Source organism: Polypterus senegalus, chromosome 1 (assembly GCF_016835505.1).
Source record: "Polypterus senegalus isolate Bchr_013 chromosome 1, ASM1683550v1, whole genome shotgun sequence".
Classification (NCBI taxonomy): Eukaryota; Metazoa; Chordata; class Cladistia; order Polypteriformes; family Polypteridae; genus Polypterus; species Polypterus senegalus.
Genome location: NC_053154.1, coordinates 238,215,278 through 238,229,496, shown reverse-complemented (window position 1 = coordinate 238,229,496; position 14,219 = coordinate 238,215,278). Strand labels below are relative to the sequence as shown.

At 37.6% G+C, this 14,219-nt stretch overlaps 1 protein-coding gene across 1 annotated transcript in view; it reads right to left on the bottom strand.

Moving 5' to 3' along the window:
- The window catches only part of LOC120540048 (leucine-rich repeat-containing protein 27-like), a 53,508-nt gene that overhangs the window by 3,524 nt on the left and 35,765 nt on the right, over positions 1 to 14,219 (bottom strand). The window contains exons 8-9 of the mRNA XM_039770512.1: positions 13,658 to 13,763; positions 9,387 to 9,526 (exon numbers count right to left, since the gene is read on the bottom strand). Coding sequence (XP_039626446.1) covers positions 9,387 to 9,526; positions 13,658 to 13,763 — 246 coding nt within the window. The remainder of the gene's footprint in view (positions 1 to 9,386; positions 9,527 to 13,657; positions 13,764 to 14,219) is intronic.

Sequence of the window (14,219 nt, the reverse complement as noted above, 5' to 3'; positions counted from 1 at the left end):
CTTGTAATGAAAGATCTCCAGATAGACTAAGGAAAACCCTGGTCATTGTATTTAAGATACAGATAAAAGGGTGACCTGAGCCGACAGATGGCAGTTCACTTCCAGCCTCGAGGCAGAAGAAAATGCTGCCTTCGCCAAGGACAGATCTGACATAAGTAATGACAGAAAGCTGTACTCTACATCAATATGGCATCAGAATATGAGATGACAGAGACATTTCATTTTGGAAACTGTGTGAACTGTTGCATTCATATAGAGCTGGAAGGAAACCTTACTCAAAACTACTTGTCTACTGTACATTGCAGCATATTGGAGAAATGCTTATTTGGGGGAAGAATAAATAAATATAATGCAAAGGTGGTGTCTCAGCTTCTTGGGGTCCTCCCCCTTGATCTGATTAGCTAATTTAAGAGACTATCTATCTATATAATTCACTAAGGCAAGACAACCATGGAAAGCACGCCGGAAGGGGCGTGGATTCACTAAGCCGCCGACAAGTGAGACACCTGTGGCGCACGCAGGAAGGAGCCACGCCCACCAACTCCAAGACCATTGGATACGACGACAACTCGCAGGGCCACGGCCACCAACTCGGACGCGACGACACAGAAAAAATGGCGTAATTTATATTCGTCTGTCGTAGAGGCCACATGCAGTGCAGGTCAGGTTAATGTCATGTGCATGTCATGCACCTCCGAGCTATGTTGACTGTTCATAGAGGCATGTTTCTCGCGGAGGTGAATCGCCATATGCAGCGTGTGAAACGGTTTGCGAGGGGTATCCCATGGGATCCTTAAAACAATCCTTTACAACTGAGGTTAAAGCACAATGAAGTAAGCAGTCTTTAAAAACCGACTTTTCGGTTATGACGCACGACCGCGTGCAAACTGTTTTACACGCAACATACTGCTATTTGCATCCGCGACAAAAATGCGTCTTCTTAGATGCTCCTGCAGGAACACGGAAGACGTTTTCCTGCCCCCCAACACTCCTTTTTCACCAGCCGGTGTCTACCCTCGTTCTCTAGGCATTCACACTGCCTGCCCATTTGCCCGGACGCAAAAACTCACCGACCACCCAGTTAGTCCCTTTCGTCTGTGGTAAGAGTCTAAATGCACGTCTGAGCCACGCGGCGTTTGTTATGCCGCGGGTTCATTATTGTGTTGTATTTTGCTCTCTCCAGAGTTCCATCTTTTCATTCAGTTACTGTTGTATTCTCACACCAACCTGTTTTAGACATCCGTGTCTTTAATAATTATGCATGAGATTGAGCGTGTGTCTACCCAGCGCAGAGAGGCATGGGTAAGCCATTGAATCCCCAGTAAGTGCGACTCATACGCTCCCACTGGTTGCGTCCCAACCCTTTGTACACACCCCCCTTCCACCTTGCTACTACCATGGTCGGGTGTCTTGGTGGATTATATATAGAAAGGCAGCCAAAACTGCACAAAGCAATGAAAAGTCTAGAGTTCCATCTTTTCATTCACTTTCTGTTGTATCCTCAAACCCTCCCTTTTTAGACAACTGTGTCTTTCCAGAAGTGTTCAACCATCAATAAATAATTATGCAGCATTTGTTATGCCGCGGGTTCACTATTGTGTTGTATTTTGCTCTCTCCAGAGTTCCATCTTTTCATTCGCTTACTGTTATATTCTCACACCAACCCATTTTAGACAACCGTGTCTTTCCAGAAGTGTTTAGCATTCAATAAATAATTATGCATGACATTGAGCGTGTGTCTACCCGGTGCAGAGAGGCGTCGGTAAGCCGTAGAACCCCATTCGGGCTGCAAACCGTGGAATTCCCACTAAGTGCGACTAATACGCTCCCACTGGTTGCGTCCCAACCCTTTGTACACACACCCCTCCCACCTCGCTACTACCGTGGTCGGGTGTCTTGGTGGATTACATATAGACAGAGCAATGAAAAGTCTACGTCAGTCACAGGTACATCTGGACTGTGTAAAGACGACGACTCAAGTGACCAGTTGGAGGTGGGCACATGAGCGGGCAGTGCATACTGAACGAGAAATCAGCAGACTAGCATGACAGACGGAGCTGAATGGACGTCCTTCTCCTCTCCTCCCGTTCCACACTCCACGCCGTGCACCCCCATCCCTCCGTCTGGCAGGAGAAGGCGCGAGGACGGTCCACCAGTTTTCAGTCACGGACAATTGTGTGTTGGTTCGTTCCGTGCATTGTTACAATGTTGCTTTTCTTGCTGATTTATTACATTACCAATTTTTCAAATGTTAATTTTCTCCTTGTGCTTAAAAATTATTAAAAAACCGGCATGATTATGCAGCATATGGTACACCGCGGGTTGGCTAGTACTTATAAATTCATTAACAAAGATTAGACCATACAAAAATCCATCGGTCTATCTGTGCAATTTTCAAATTCACCTAATTCACTTCAGGTTTGGAAAAGCCAGAACATATTCTAGAAGCATTGTGTGCAATGAAGGAACTAATAATGAATTAAGCACCTGGGCACTCTTTCTAACTGGACCCAGTTTAACCCAGTATGAGGTGGTGTCAGATTTGTATGAGGCTGCCATAGGCAAGGGTACAAGGATTGCACAGGGCACTGTAAGTTCCGATGTGCAGTCTCCAGGCAAAAGGAAGAAGCAGGTGGTGCATTTTCCAGTGTGGACGCAAAGGCATGCCCTGGAAGGATTTTATACAGAGTCACTAGAATGAGAGAGAGAAAAAAGTATCCTATAGAGAAGCATGCAATGGTCCCTCAGAAAGCTAAATGACAGTCAACCCAGAAATTCCAAATCCAATCCTTTAAGTAAGGAGTTAACGTCATTTGTGGCAAACCTTCCTTGTCTTACCTAACGGTCCCAAATGGAAAATAATGGGACTGTAATGTCCCTCAGATAGTCCAGGCATCTAGGGTGCTGCCTTGGAGAACTGTCTAGATAGATAGATCAATTGATCTATTTGTCCCCAAGGAGAAATTTGACTTTTTACAGAAAAATACACATGCTATGGTCTGAACACACACTAGAATGACTAAATAAAAAGGAAACTGAAAAGAAAGAAATTTTATGACTTGGCAATTAAAAGTCACAGTGAGGCATTATGCAAGCGTATTGCTGTTTGGTATAAAGGAGCACCAATGGGGTATCCTGACACACTTCTGCTGAATAATTAATTAATTAGCTGAAAGTACTCAGAGTTAGTGTGTCAGAGAGTCAATGTGCAGCATTGTTCATAATGGCATTCAGTTTTGTTTTGATTTTATCCTTCGTTATTACCTCAAGGGGATTGAGAGTGTGTCCTATAACTGAGTCTGCCCTTTTAATTAGCTTGTTGATTCCGTGGGCCACTTCTGAAGTGATGTTATTAGCCTAGCATACCATGGTATAGAAAATTGCACTGGGCATCACAGAGTTATAGATGATTTGAAGGATGTCACTACCCACATTAAAAGATGCAATTTCCCAAGAAATAAGAATCTGCTTTGCCCTTTCTGATATATTTCCTCTGTGTGTTGAGATCAGTTCAGACTGTCATTGATATGGACCCCAAGTACTTGTAGCCATGCACCACTTCTACACAAAGCATAGGGGCTTTTTGCTGTGACAAAAGTCAATGATAGACTGAACAAGCTACAGAGAATACCAGGAATTTGGTCAGCACATGCGTTAAGAATTCAAGGACTATCTGCATCTTGACCCATGGCAACCTTCCTCAGTTGTCTCCTCACTTGCTCATCAGTTATGGAAAGCCCATACTGATGGTCAGAGGTAAACTCATAACTAGCCATTCCAGATAAAGTGGTAGGAGTTATTTGATGTACTAGGTATGGTGTGGGGGCCCTGGTCATTGCAAAAATGTGGCAATGGGAGGGAAAATTTATTTAATAATTGGTTCAGGGCATCAGCTTTGTTCACATCTGCTTCTATCAGATAAGCCCAGGATTGCTCGAGTTTAGTAATTATGCCCAGTCCATTCCAGACATTTTTCATGTTATTCTGAGTGACTTTTTCTTTCCTTCAGTCAGCTTTTACTTCAGCACTCACTAAGGATCCTCTAGAACCTCTTTGTCACTGGACTTGAATGCTCTTTTTTTCTCATTCAGAAGATGTTTTAGCTCCTTAGTAATTCAGAACTTGTTCGGAAAGCTGTGCACTATTTTTGAGGGTTCCACAGTGTCAACAATAGTAATATAGTCTGTGACTTGCACATCATTTCCCAATTTGTTATTTGGGAGAACTCATTCAGAGCCATTTTAGCCTCCAGGTTCCACTTCCTCACTATTACTGGTGGTAATAGGTTGCCATCTAATAGTAGGCTTGTAGCTGGGAGTAAGATGGTGGTCAGATGTAACTAGAAGTGCCAGCAGTTTACAATTAAAGGCATCTTTAACATTCGAATAAAGCATGTGCAGCTTGTTATTTCCTCAAGTAGGGCAGGATACAAACTGATGAAAGTTTGTCATTGTTCCTTCCAAAGTGACAAGGTTGATGTCACCATATATTATAACTGAAGGGTCAGAAAGATTCATCATTAGAGTGTTGGTGACTGGTGAATTTCTGTTGCTAGGACCGCATTTGCAGAGGGAAGACTATAAACTTTGATAAAGATGATGTGGCTCTCCTTGGGCAAACAACATGGGGGAATTCTGATTGCCAGAATTTCAATGTCTGAATTACAAATTGTAGCTTTAACTGTAATGTACTCCTTTAACATCATTCCTTAATTGCACAGATGACCAGACCCCTGCCTGTCTTTTTACATCACACTAGGTCTGCTTGAGGAAAATGAAATTGACTTAGCACTAAAATAGTGTCAGGCATATCATGTTTAAGCGAGCTCTCATTAAAACACAACATATCACTGTACCCGTATACAGTGTGACCTGCTATGAGTAGACAATTCAGCCATCACATTTATGTGCAGTCAAACATTGCCTATTACAATGCAGAACAGATCAGTTCTGAATCATTTTCGCGTTGCTTTAATCCTCGCACCAGCATATCCCCTTCTCTGTCTTTAGACAGACAAATCTTGCAGTACAGTGAAGCTGAGGAACTTAGAGATAAATTGTAATACTGGGTTGGTAGTGGAAAAACCTCCCAACCACCGTAAATAAAATGTATTATTATTATTATATTATTAACCTAGCAGGCAGCAGCTCAAAATCTGTTTAGTCAGTACCAGTGAGGCAGCCGGTTTGTTTTTTATTTGTACTTTGTGTTATTCCAGTGTTAAAATTCCTCCCTGTAGTTATTTTTTTCGTCTGGGTGCAGAGGGCTTTTACGAGGATCCCCTCTTATATATAATGAGTCAGTTCTATAATCAAATAATATTAACATTCCATTTGAAAAAAGATAAAGCAGAATTAACATACTTTCAAATTACAGTTTTCTTTTCTCAAGATGTATTTACTTGAACTGTAATTTGTGACTTGTGAGTTACTGGTGTGGATGATGGCCGGCCGTTTATCCCGGCCAATACCCCCAAGCCGCCAGGTGGAGCCCTCCTTGCAGCATGGAGGTCCCCAGAAGACCAGCAGGGCATCATGGACAATGTAGTTTTTATGCACAGCCCTGGTGGATACCATGGGGGCCACAAGAGGGAGCTGCAGGGAGGACCAAGGACTTCTTCGTGCCCTATGACCCGGAAGTTCGTCAAAGGAAGAGCAACGGGCTTCCGGGTTGAAGAGAAGAGCTTTTACCTGACCCGGAAGTGATTGAGAATCACATGGACTGGGGATTGGGAACACTTCTGGGTCAGGAGATATAAAAGGACTGTGGGAGCTCCCAGACGGCGAGCTGAGCTGGGTGGAAGGGTGGCAACGTGTCTGGGAGCTGGAGGATTGATTTATTGTTTAGTATTTGTGATTGATTTATGAGTATTGTGGTGGAGAGTGTGCTTTGTACACTGTGGAGATTAAATAAAGTCAACTTGAGAACTTTTACCTGGTGTCTGGAGTTGTGGACAGGGGTTCAAGGGAGCGAGAGTGCCCCCTATCTACCACACTGGTAATTATGGGATGATACAATATACTGTATGTGGTTATACAAGGCAGTGTTAAAACATGTGCTGGGGTTCAAAGATGGCTCTCCCTGGACTCCTAGATCAAATTATCTTGTGAATTTCTTATTTCCTGATGGAGAAACTATCAAGCCAATATTGTAAATAAATCTGGGAGACAATAGCTCTGGAATCAATGGTGACACAAATAAAGATACCTTAATTGACACATTTGGATTTAGTGTATTACCAGTCTGCTTCTGAATCTCTGGTTCTCCAGCTAATATTGGCCCACATTTTTCACTGAACTGCACCTGTTGCTCTGTGTGCCATAATAAGTCACAGATATGACACATTGCAGGGAAGGATCTATTTCAGTCTGAAAATGGCTGTAGATGTGAAAAATATCAGGGTATATACAACACCCCAAGATTTATTTACAATTAACGCAGTCAGACCTCTTTGCCCAGCACTTACAATACATCTTATAATATTATGATTAAGTATGCTATATTATGCAATTGATAATTATGCCCTTGTATACTGTATTTAATTATATCTTGAAGTCCTGAATTGGATGCAAAAGTTACAAAAAACGGATGGATGAAGGTAGTGAGATGAATATAGTGCAGTGAATTCTCCCTTAATGGTGTGTTTATATGTCCTTTAGAGCCTTAACTTTAATAGAACAATAAGAACTGAAACCATTATTCAAAAGAAATATAAAGACACAACAACATAATTAGTTTGTCGAAATTAACAGTGGAGTTACACTCATGCTGTGAAATTCTACAATAACTATGAACTACAGCAACAGTGCATGACTCCAGATGTAAATGGTATGTGTTTTGTTAAAACTCTGTGTTCCTTAACTCAAGCAAATTTTCATGGACAAACTCATTTTTGCTTAAAGTGTAAATACGTGTAAATTGTTCTGTTCTGCTTCTTAAGACTTACAGCACATATGTTTTGTGTATTATGGAGGTTATGGAGGTGCTTTAGCTGATACTACAATAGTGTAAAGACAGCTGGAAAGCTAAGTTTAAAATACTGTTAGTTACAGGATATATGGACTCAAAAGAACCAAATCTATAAAGTTCAAGTATGATATCTGTTAGGCTGAAGTTTTTACTGGATTTTAACATCTAGACAGGTTGTATATTGTATATAGTGTTGTTGATGCCTCTTTAAGTGAGTACTCTTTGAAAGTATGCAATGTAAATACTGCTTTGTGGCTTTACTTTTTTAGTAGATTACAGCTCAAATAGTTCACTCTTTATGGGTGATGCTTTAACTCATAATAGGTTTGTTCCACCAAAAAATTGAAAATAAGGCCATATGCTTAAAGAAGAAGAGTCGCATTGTTTATGAGTGACATTTCTAAAGTTAAAGTGCTCCTGGGCATGCAGTACATATTTTTTGTGATACCTGCATTTCCCTGGACAGTGTCTGAATGTAAGTAAGTAGCAATACCTTGGTTGCATGCTTTTTTGTAATAACAAAATAATACATTTGCTTCTTAGAAGATTGTGTTATGTCTTACATTATCAGCTCACTGAATAATTTATATAGTGTTGATTTGGCTGGTACACATAGTAAATAAAATGATATATAGACTGATGCACCTCTAAAACAGTGAGCACATTCATAGAAAAAAGACAACACTAAAAAATACAACATATTTTCACAGCATGCACAGGTTGCACTTACATATCGAAACAATTCCAGCTGAGACTTACTTCTGAGGCGTGCAGGGCCTTATTTGGAGGGCTAAAAGCTGACTAATAATCAGCATCAGTTTTTTACATTATGGGCTGCTTTTTTCAAAATGGCCACTGGCATCATACAGACATATTATAGCAAAGATATGTGATATGTGTTAATAATGGAACTCTGGAAAAAGTAAACACGCCATGCTTTTTACAATTAATTAGCATTTAACACATCAGGACATATTGCAATCATTCACATTTGATTAATATTTGGATTTTTGTTTGTTTTAGATAAAAATATTTGGCTGAAAAACAGACAACTTGGAAAAATGAAACATTAACACTGAATTTTACGACTAAATAAAGGGAATAATAAAAATATCCTGAAGTTAATATTTTCTATATTCACCACAGCTGGTTAAGTAGCAACAGGTGCTGCATATTCTCTGGAGATGGTTTTATTTAAAAACAAATATTCAATATGGTGAAATTAAATCTTTACACCACTCTTTCCAGGATAATGGCTACACTAATGCAGTTGAATAATTATGTCTTTCATGAAATTCTTCATTTTTTCATAGCTTCTATGTGTAATTAAATAAATATTAAGAATATTAGCTTATATTTCTCAGAAGCAACGTCTAAATACTAGCAGTAATAAATTAATCAAGGCATGTTTTTTTACTTATAGTTTGTTGCAGCTTGTTGTAGTGGTACTGGTGTTCCCATATCTGTCATTGAATACACTCACAACATACTGTACAAAGTAAATAAAGGAAATTTATGGAACAGTTAATAATATCAACAGTATGATCACATCCATGTATTTAAATCATACAATTTATTGAATAAAATTTCTATCCATTCATTTTTTTTAATGTAGTAAATCAATGGAAACTGGAGCCTAGCACAGCAGCTATGAATGGAGTGGCCTGAATGGGATATTAATTCTTCACAAAGAATATTTCCTTGCTTACTCTGCAGGCCATTTTACACCTTCAAACTATGATATGTTTAAAAACTCAGTTCACACTGGTTAGCATCTTGTGCTCAATACTGCTGGGATAACCCCAGCCTCCTGTGGCACTATAAATAAATGACAAGGTTTTTATCATGGTAAGTTTTTGAGATGCAAGGGGAAACCATAGTACCTTGAGAAACTTCTTGAGGACAAGGTCTAAGTGTAAAAGTCACATATTGATCTGTTAGAGTGGACCAATATTGATCCCAGGAGTTAAAAGGAGCCCACTGGGCTCTTTGCTATTTATGGCACAAAAATGAAAAAATGTTAATTGTACTATACACTGCGGTGGGCTGGTGCCCTACCCGGGGTTTGTTTCCTGCCTCACGCCCTGTGCTGGCTGAGACTGGCTCCAGCAGACCCTCATGACCCTTGTGTTAGGATATTGTGGGTTGTACAATGACTGATTGACTGTACTATACAGAAGCCTGAAAATTAAAAGTAGACACATTTTGACTATTTGATAATCAATTCACATTTTCTTTCATCCATTTCTTCTCTAAAATATGCATGTTATTTCAATTGGCAAGTTTGCATTGGCAAGGTTTGAGTGAATGCGAGTGTCTCCTGCATTGGACCAGAGTCCTCTTCAAATGTTACTCTACTCTTTAATGGAGAAAGCAGGACAAAAAATGGGGGTGATGATTAAGTTTTTATTTCTCACCTTATATCCTCAGCTTCTTTGATGTTTGTAATATTCTGTTGTTTTCCTTTTTGTTCATGTATTTTTTGATTTGAATGTTCTTGACTGTTGGTAATGCAGTAAAAGGCAGGATCTGTTGCATATGGTGCACTTTGTGGAACCTGTAGAGACAAGTGTTTAATATTTCACATAAACATTTTCATTTTAAAATAAGCTTTCAATTTTTTTTTTGTTACCAAATATTTTATTGTTTTGACATGTTTACATTAGAACAATGGAAAAAGTTTCACAAGTCCAACAATGCATGTGGATCCTATTTACCTAATTCCTCCAAAATAACATAAAATCAAGTTTTGAAGGTTCCTAATGGCCTACTGTCTACCACGACACTTGGTAACTTATTCCATATGTTCATGGTTCTCAGTGTGAAAAAAAGCTTTAAAACATTTGTGTGAAATTTAGTTTCCAACTGTGTCCCCATGTTCTTGTTGAACTCATTTTAAAGCAACATCCTGGATTCACTGTACTAATTCCTTTTATAATTTTATAAACCTCAATCATGTCACCTCTTAATCTCAGGTAGCTTAAACTGAACAGGTTCAACTCTTTTAATTTTCACTCATAACTCCTCTTCTCTGGACTTATTCTAACATTGTTATAGGTTTTTTGTAGCAGGAGACCAAAGCTGCACCTCACTCTAGGTAAGGTCTTACTAATGCATTATTAAAGGTTAAGCACAGCTTCCTTTAGCTTATACTCAATTAAACATAATGCTAAATAACCCAACATTCTGTTAGCCCACTTAATGGTTTACATGCTTATTTGCATTGTTTTTTTGGCTCCTGTTCAGTATTTCAGCTGTAAAACATTGTTTTGCTCAGTAGCAGTTTTTTCCTGCTTTTTTCCATGCAGGAGCAAAATGTATCATTAGGTTTGAGTGTCTGTTTCTGAGTTTCTTTGTGGAAAGTTTACGATAGGTTATGATGCCCAGAGGGGACTGGGCGGTCTCTTGGTCTGGAATCCCTACAGATTTTTTTTTTTTCTCCAGCCTCTGGAGTTTTTTTTTTTTGTTTTTTCTGTCCACCCTGGTCATCAGACCTTACTTATTCTATGTTAATTAATGTTGACTTATGTTTATTTTTTATTGTCTTCTATTCTTCATTTTGTAAGCACTATGAGCTACACTTTTTTGTATGAAAATGTGCTACAGTATATAAATAAATGTTGTTGTTGTTGTTGATAGTTCAGTGAACTAGAATGTTAAAATGTTATTTGTCCTAAACAGTTATTTACAGAGGTGTTAATTGGGAAACGTCAGGCAAAAACCCAAGTATTTGGAAAGTTCAGTTAACAGAAGAACATAGTGAACTATATTTGGGCAAAGTAGGAGTCTACAGTCTAATAAAAGTTCAGATCAGAAGGAATGAGAAGCAACCTGTGTGATACAGCTCATAAAAATCGTAGTTTGTGGCAAAAAAGTGCATATGAAAGGTATAATTCAAAACTGAATTACAAATTGTAATTTCAAAATACACAAAAAAGTGAATGTAAATTTATAAATGAAACTTTTCAAGCAGACTAAATCTGTGTTCTGAAAATTCTGAAGAAGACATTAATGAATATTCCTGGCCTGAAGAAAAGAGGACATATTAATAGAGGATTCGGTTATTAGTAGAACCGATACACAAGTTTCTAACAATGACTGAGAATCTTATTTGGCATGCTATGTGCCCATTGCTCAGGTAGAACTGAGTAACATAAATCTCTGTAAGAATTACCCACAATTGTCATAGTTATATTTATACTTGTCCTACCCGTTTCCTAAAAGGTTTGAGCTGTTGTGTTTGATCACTTTCACAAAAGGGTTATCATCTTACAACTACTGAATACAATGGGCTTCACTTTTTTATTAGATAGATAGATTTCCAGGTGCAAATCCCTACTGTGTTGTTAGTGCTGTATTAAAATGTATACTTGTTTATCTACAGTGAAGAGTACTGAGTGCTGAACTTCTTTAATGTGACAGAGAAAGCATGAGTGCATAGCTTGAAGGTGAGTGGAGGGATAGAAAGAATAAATATATATGTTTAATTTGCACTTTTTTCAAATGCCCAAGCAAGAATCCTGGATGGGATAATAGTCTATCATAGGCTTTACTGACACACACCAGACCAATTTAGGGTCATTAATCAAGGTAACTAACAGCCTGTAGTTTAAAAGGCTGTTTAAGGCTGAAAAGAAACTAACCATACAGATGTGCTGTGCTCTTCATTCATATCCCATTTTGTGTATGCATTTAAATAAGTGTCCTATGAAACTGCCTTCTGTTTGTACTGTTCAGTCTGTGGAATCTTTTCCATAATATACATTTTGAAAATGAGGGCAAACCCGAAATTTGCATGCAAGCTATCCCTGGGTGGTCCAGAATGTTGACTTTCTTTTTCGGCCATTCTATATACATTTTTTTTATTTTGCCCGTGTGATAAGGAGAATGAGGGGTAGGGCATAGCAAAACAATGGCACAAAAACAAAAGACCATCTTTTGCACCCACTGCTGTCTGCATTGTGCAATCTGACTTGTTAGAAAATTCTCACACTTAAAATTATTGGTAGACTGGGGGATGGGCAGTGTGAGACACAAGGCAAATGTTAAGTTACTTTCTTGTTTGTTTTTCTATTATTTAAATCTCCAAGTGCCTTTGTAGTATTTTATAAAAATTAAGAAAATTAATCAGACAAATATAAAATAACAATCATTTAAAAGTTAATCAAAATTCCTGAAAATCTTTAACAATTTCTCTATATTGTAGCATTCATTTATTCACTAGCTAACCAGTTCAATCAATGATTTATGCTTCTTATTTATGGTAAAGCAATTCCTGCTCCTACTGGAAATAAACGGCTCAGCTCATCTACTGGGTTAATTGTATTTTAACTATAGGCATCTAAGCAGATAAGTTTTTTTTGGTGTTGGATGCCTCATGAGTTGTGTAAAATATATAGTATTTCCCTTTCACTTATTCAGCAGAAACAAAACACCAGACTCCACCTGTCCATTCTACTGTACATTTGCATTGCCATTAGATGCACTCCTCTCTTTCCTTTTCTAAGAAATATTTATATGACTAGGTTTCAACAGGTGATATGCATGGTGAAGGAGAGACGCTGCACACACATAAACACACACACCAAGCCACCAAGGGTAAACTGTGTGATGCTTTTATTTTGCTTCATATGTGAAAACAGTAGTTCTTTTTGAAAACTAGGATATAGTTAATGAAAAAGAACACATCATTAACATTCATATGTACTTGCCAATATCAACAAGCTACATTTCTGTCCATTTAAAACCCTAACTGAAAATTAACTTTACAAAAGTACATATCACATGAACGCACAAAACAAATTTATGGTGTTTTCCAGTATTGTCCTCACATCTTCCACTTAATTTCAGGTCAAAACTGGGAACATCACTTTCCACTGCAAAACGAGTAAGTTGAACCTCAATTGAATCCATACTTAAAAACTGAAGTGTGACTTGACTATACATCATTATAAGCAGTAAAGTCAACAAAGTTAGGTGGTGCTCCAGATACTTTAGCAGCTCACATCTTGAGTGATGTATGAATTATTTATGACTGGAGTCCTATTTTATTTAAATTGTTAATTGCATTTTACCTTAGTCTTAGGTATACTAGTGTGATTTATCATTTAAAATGACACCAGCTTACCACTGACTAACTGATTGTGTAAGCGAGTCTGACATAAAATTACAATACATTATTGTTTAAAAAAAAAAAAAGCATGCTGCACAGAAAACTTTGAACATTGCAATCTTAATTTTAAAATTTCTCTCTACATGTTTTGCACACATATAACCTTATAAAGGCATCTTCAAAAACCTGTATGAATTTTCTCATTACACATTAAATAAAGAGACTCATCAGCATTTTTATGTCAAAGTGAAATGGATAATTTTTAGTTTTGTTCACATTCACTTGGTAAATTTATTTTGAAACAGAAATCTTGCCAAGTGCCAAAGCAGTGTTGTTATGGCACCATCTGCTGTTTCAAAACTTATACAGCAATTAGGTTTTGAAAGTTGGATTTCCTTGTTTGGGAAAAAAAAATATTAGTTTATGCTGTTCACATGCATAAACTGATCCATTCATTAAAATGTGTTTTTAAAAACAATGTTTTCAGTAAGAAAGCTGTTGTTAAAATAGTAAATATCTGTAATCTTCATTGTTCCGATACAGTATATGCAAAAAATACAACACAAACCAGTTTACCTTATCTCGTTTAACTGGATCTATAAACAAAAACCCCTGTTCTCTTTGCTTTTTCTCTTGCAAGTTTTTTGTTTTCTCTCTCCATTCCTTCAAAGTGTCATGGTCTCTGTATAATAAATACACCATTAATCATATATTATACCTTACATTAAGCATCAGTATTATTAAATTTCCAAAAACAGAATGCTAAAACTTTTAATAATTAATTCACTTTTAAAACTTGTTTAATCCCCTGTCCCAGAATAAGTGTGAGTAAGGTTGGAACCAACTCTGACAATCAAGTCTGTTTTATTTCCTAGTTAAAGAAAGCTGCTTGTTTATGATACCAGAGCACCCAGGGAAAACCAGCACAGATAAAAAGTACAAACTCTAGATAAGAGCACTAAATACTGCACCACCATGCCACTTCATTTAAACTAGGATATATCTTTACACACACACACACACAATATATTATATTATTGTATATTATATATACACACACACATATTTTTATGCCTAAGCTTTTTACAATATTAACTTTTTGCCAGTAATATCATCTCTGTATCTTAAACACAAGGCT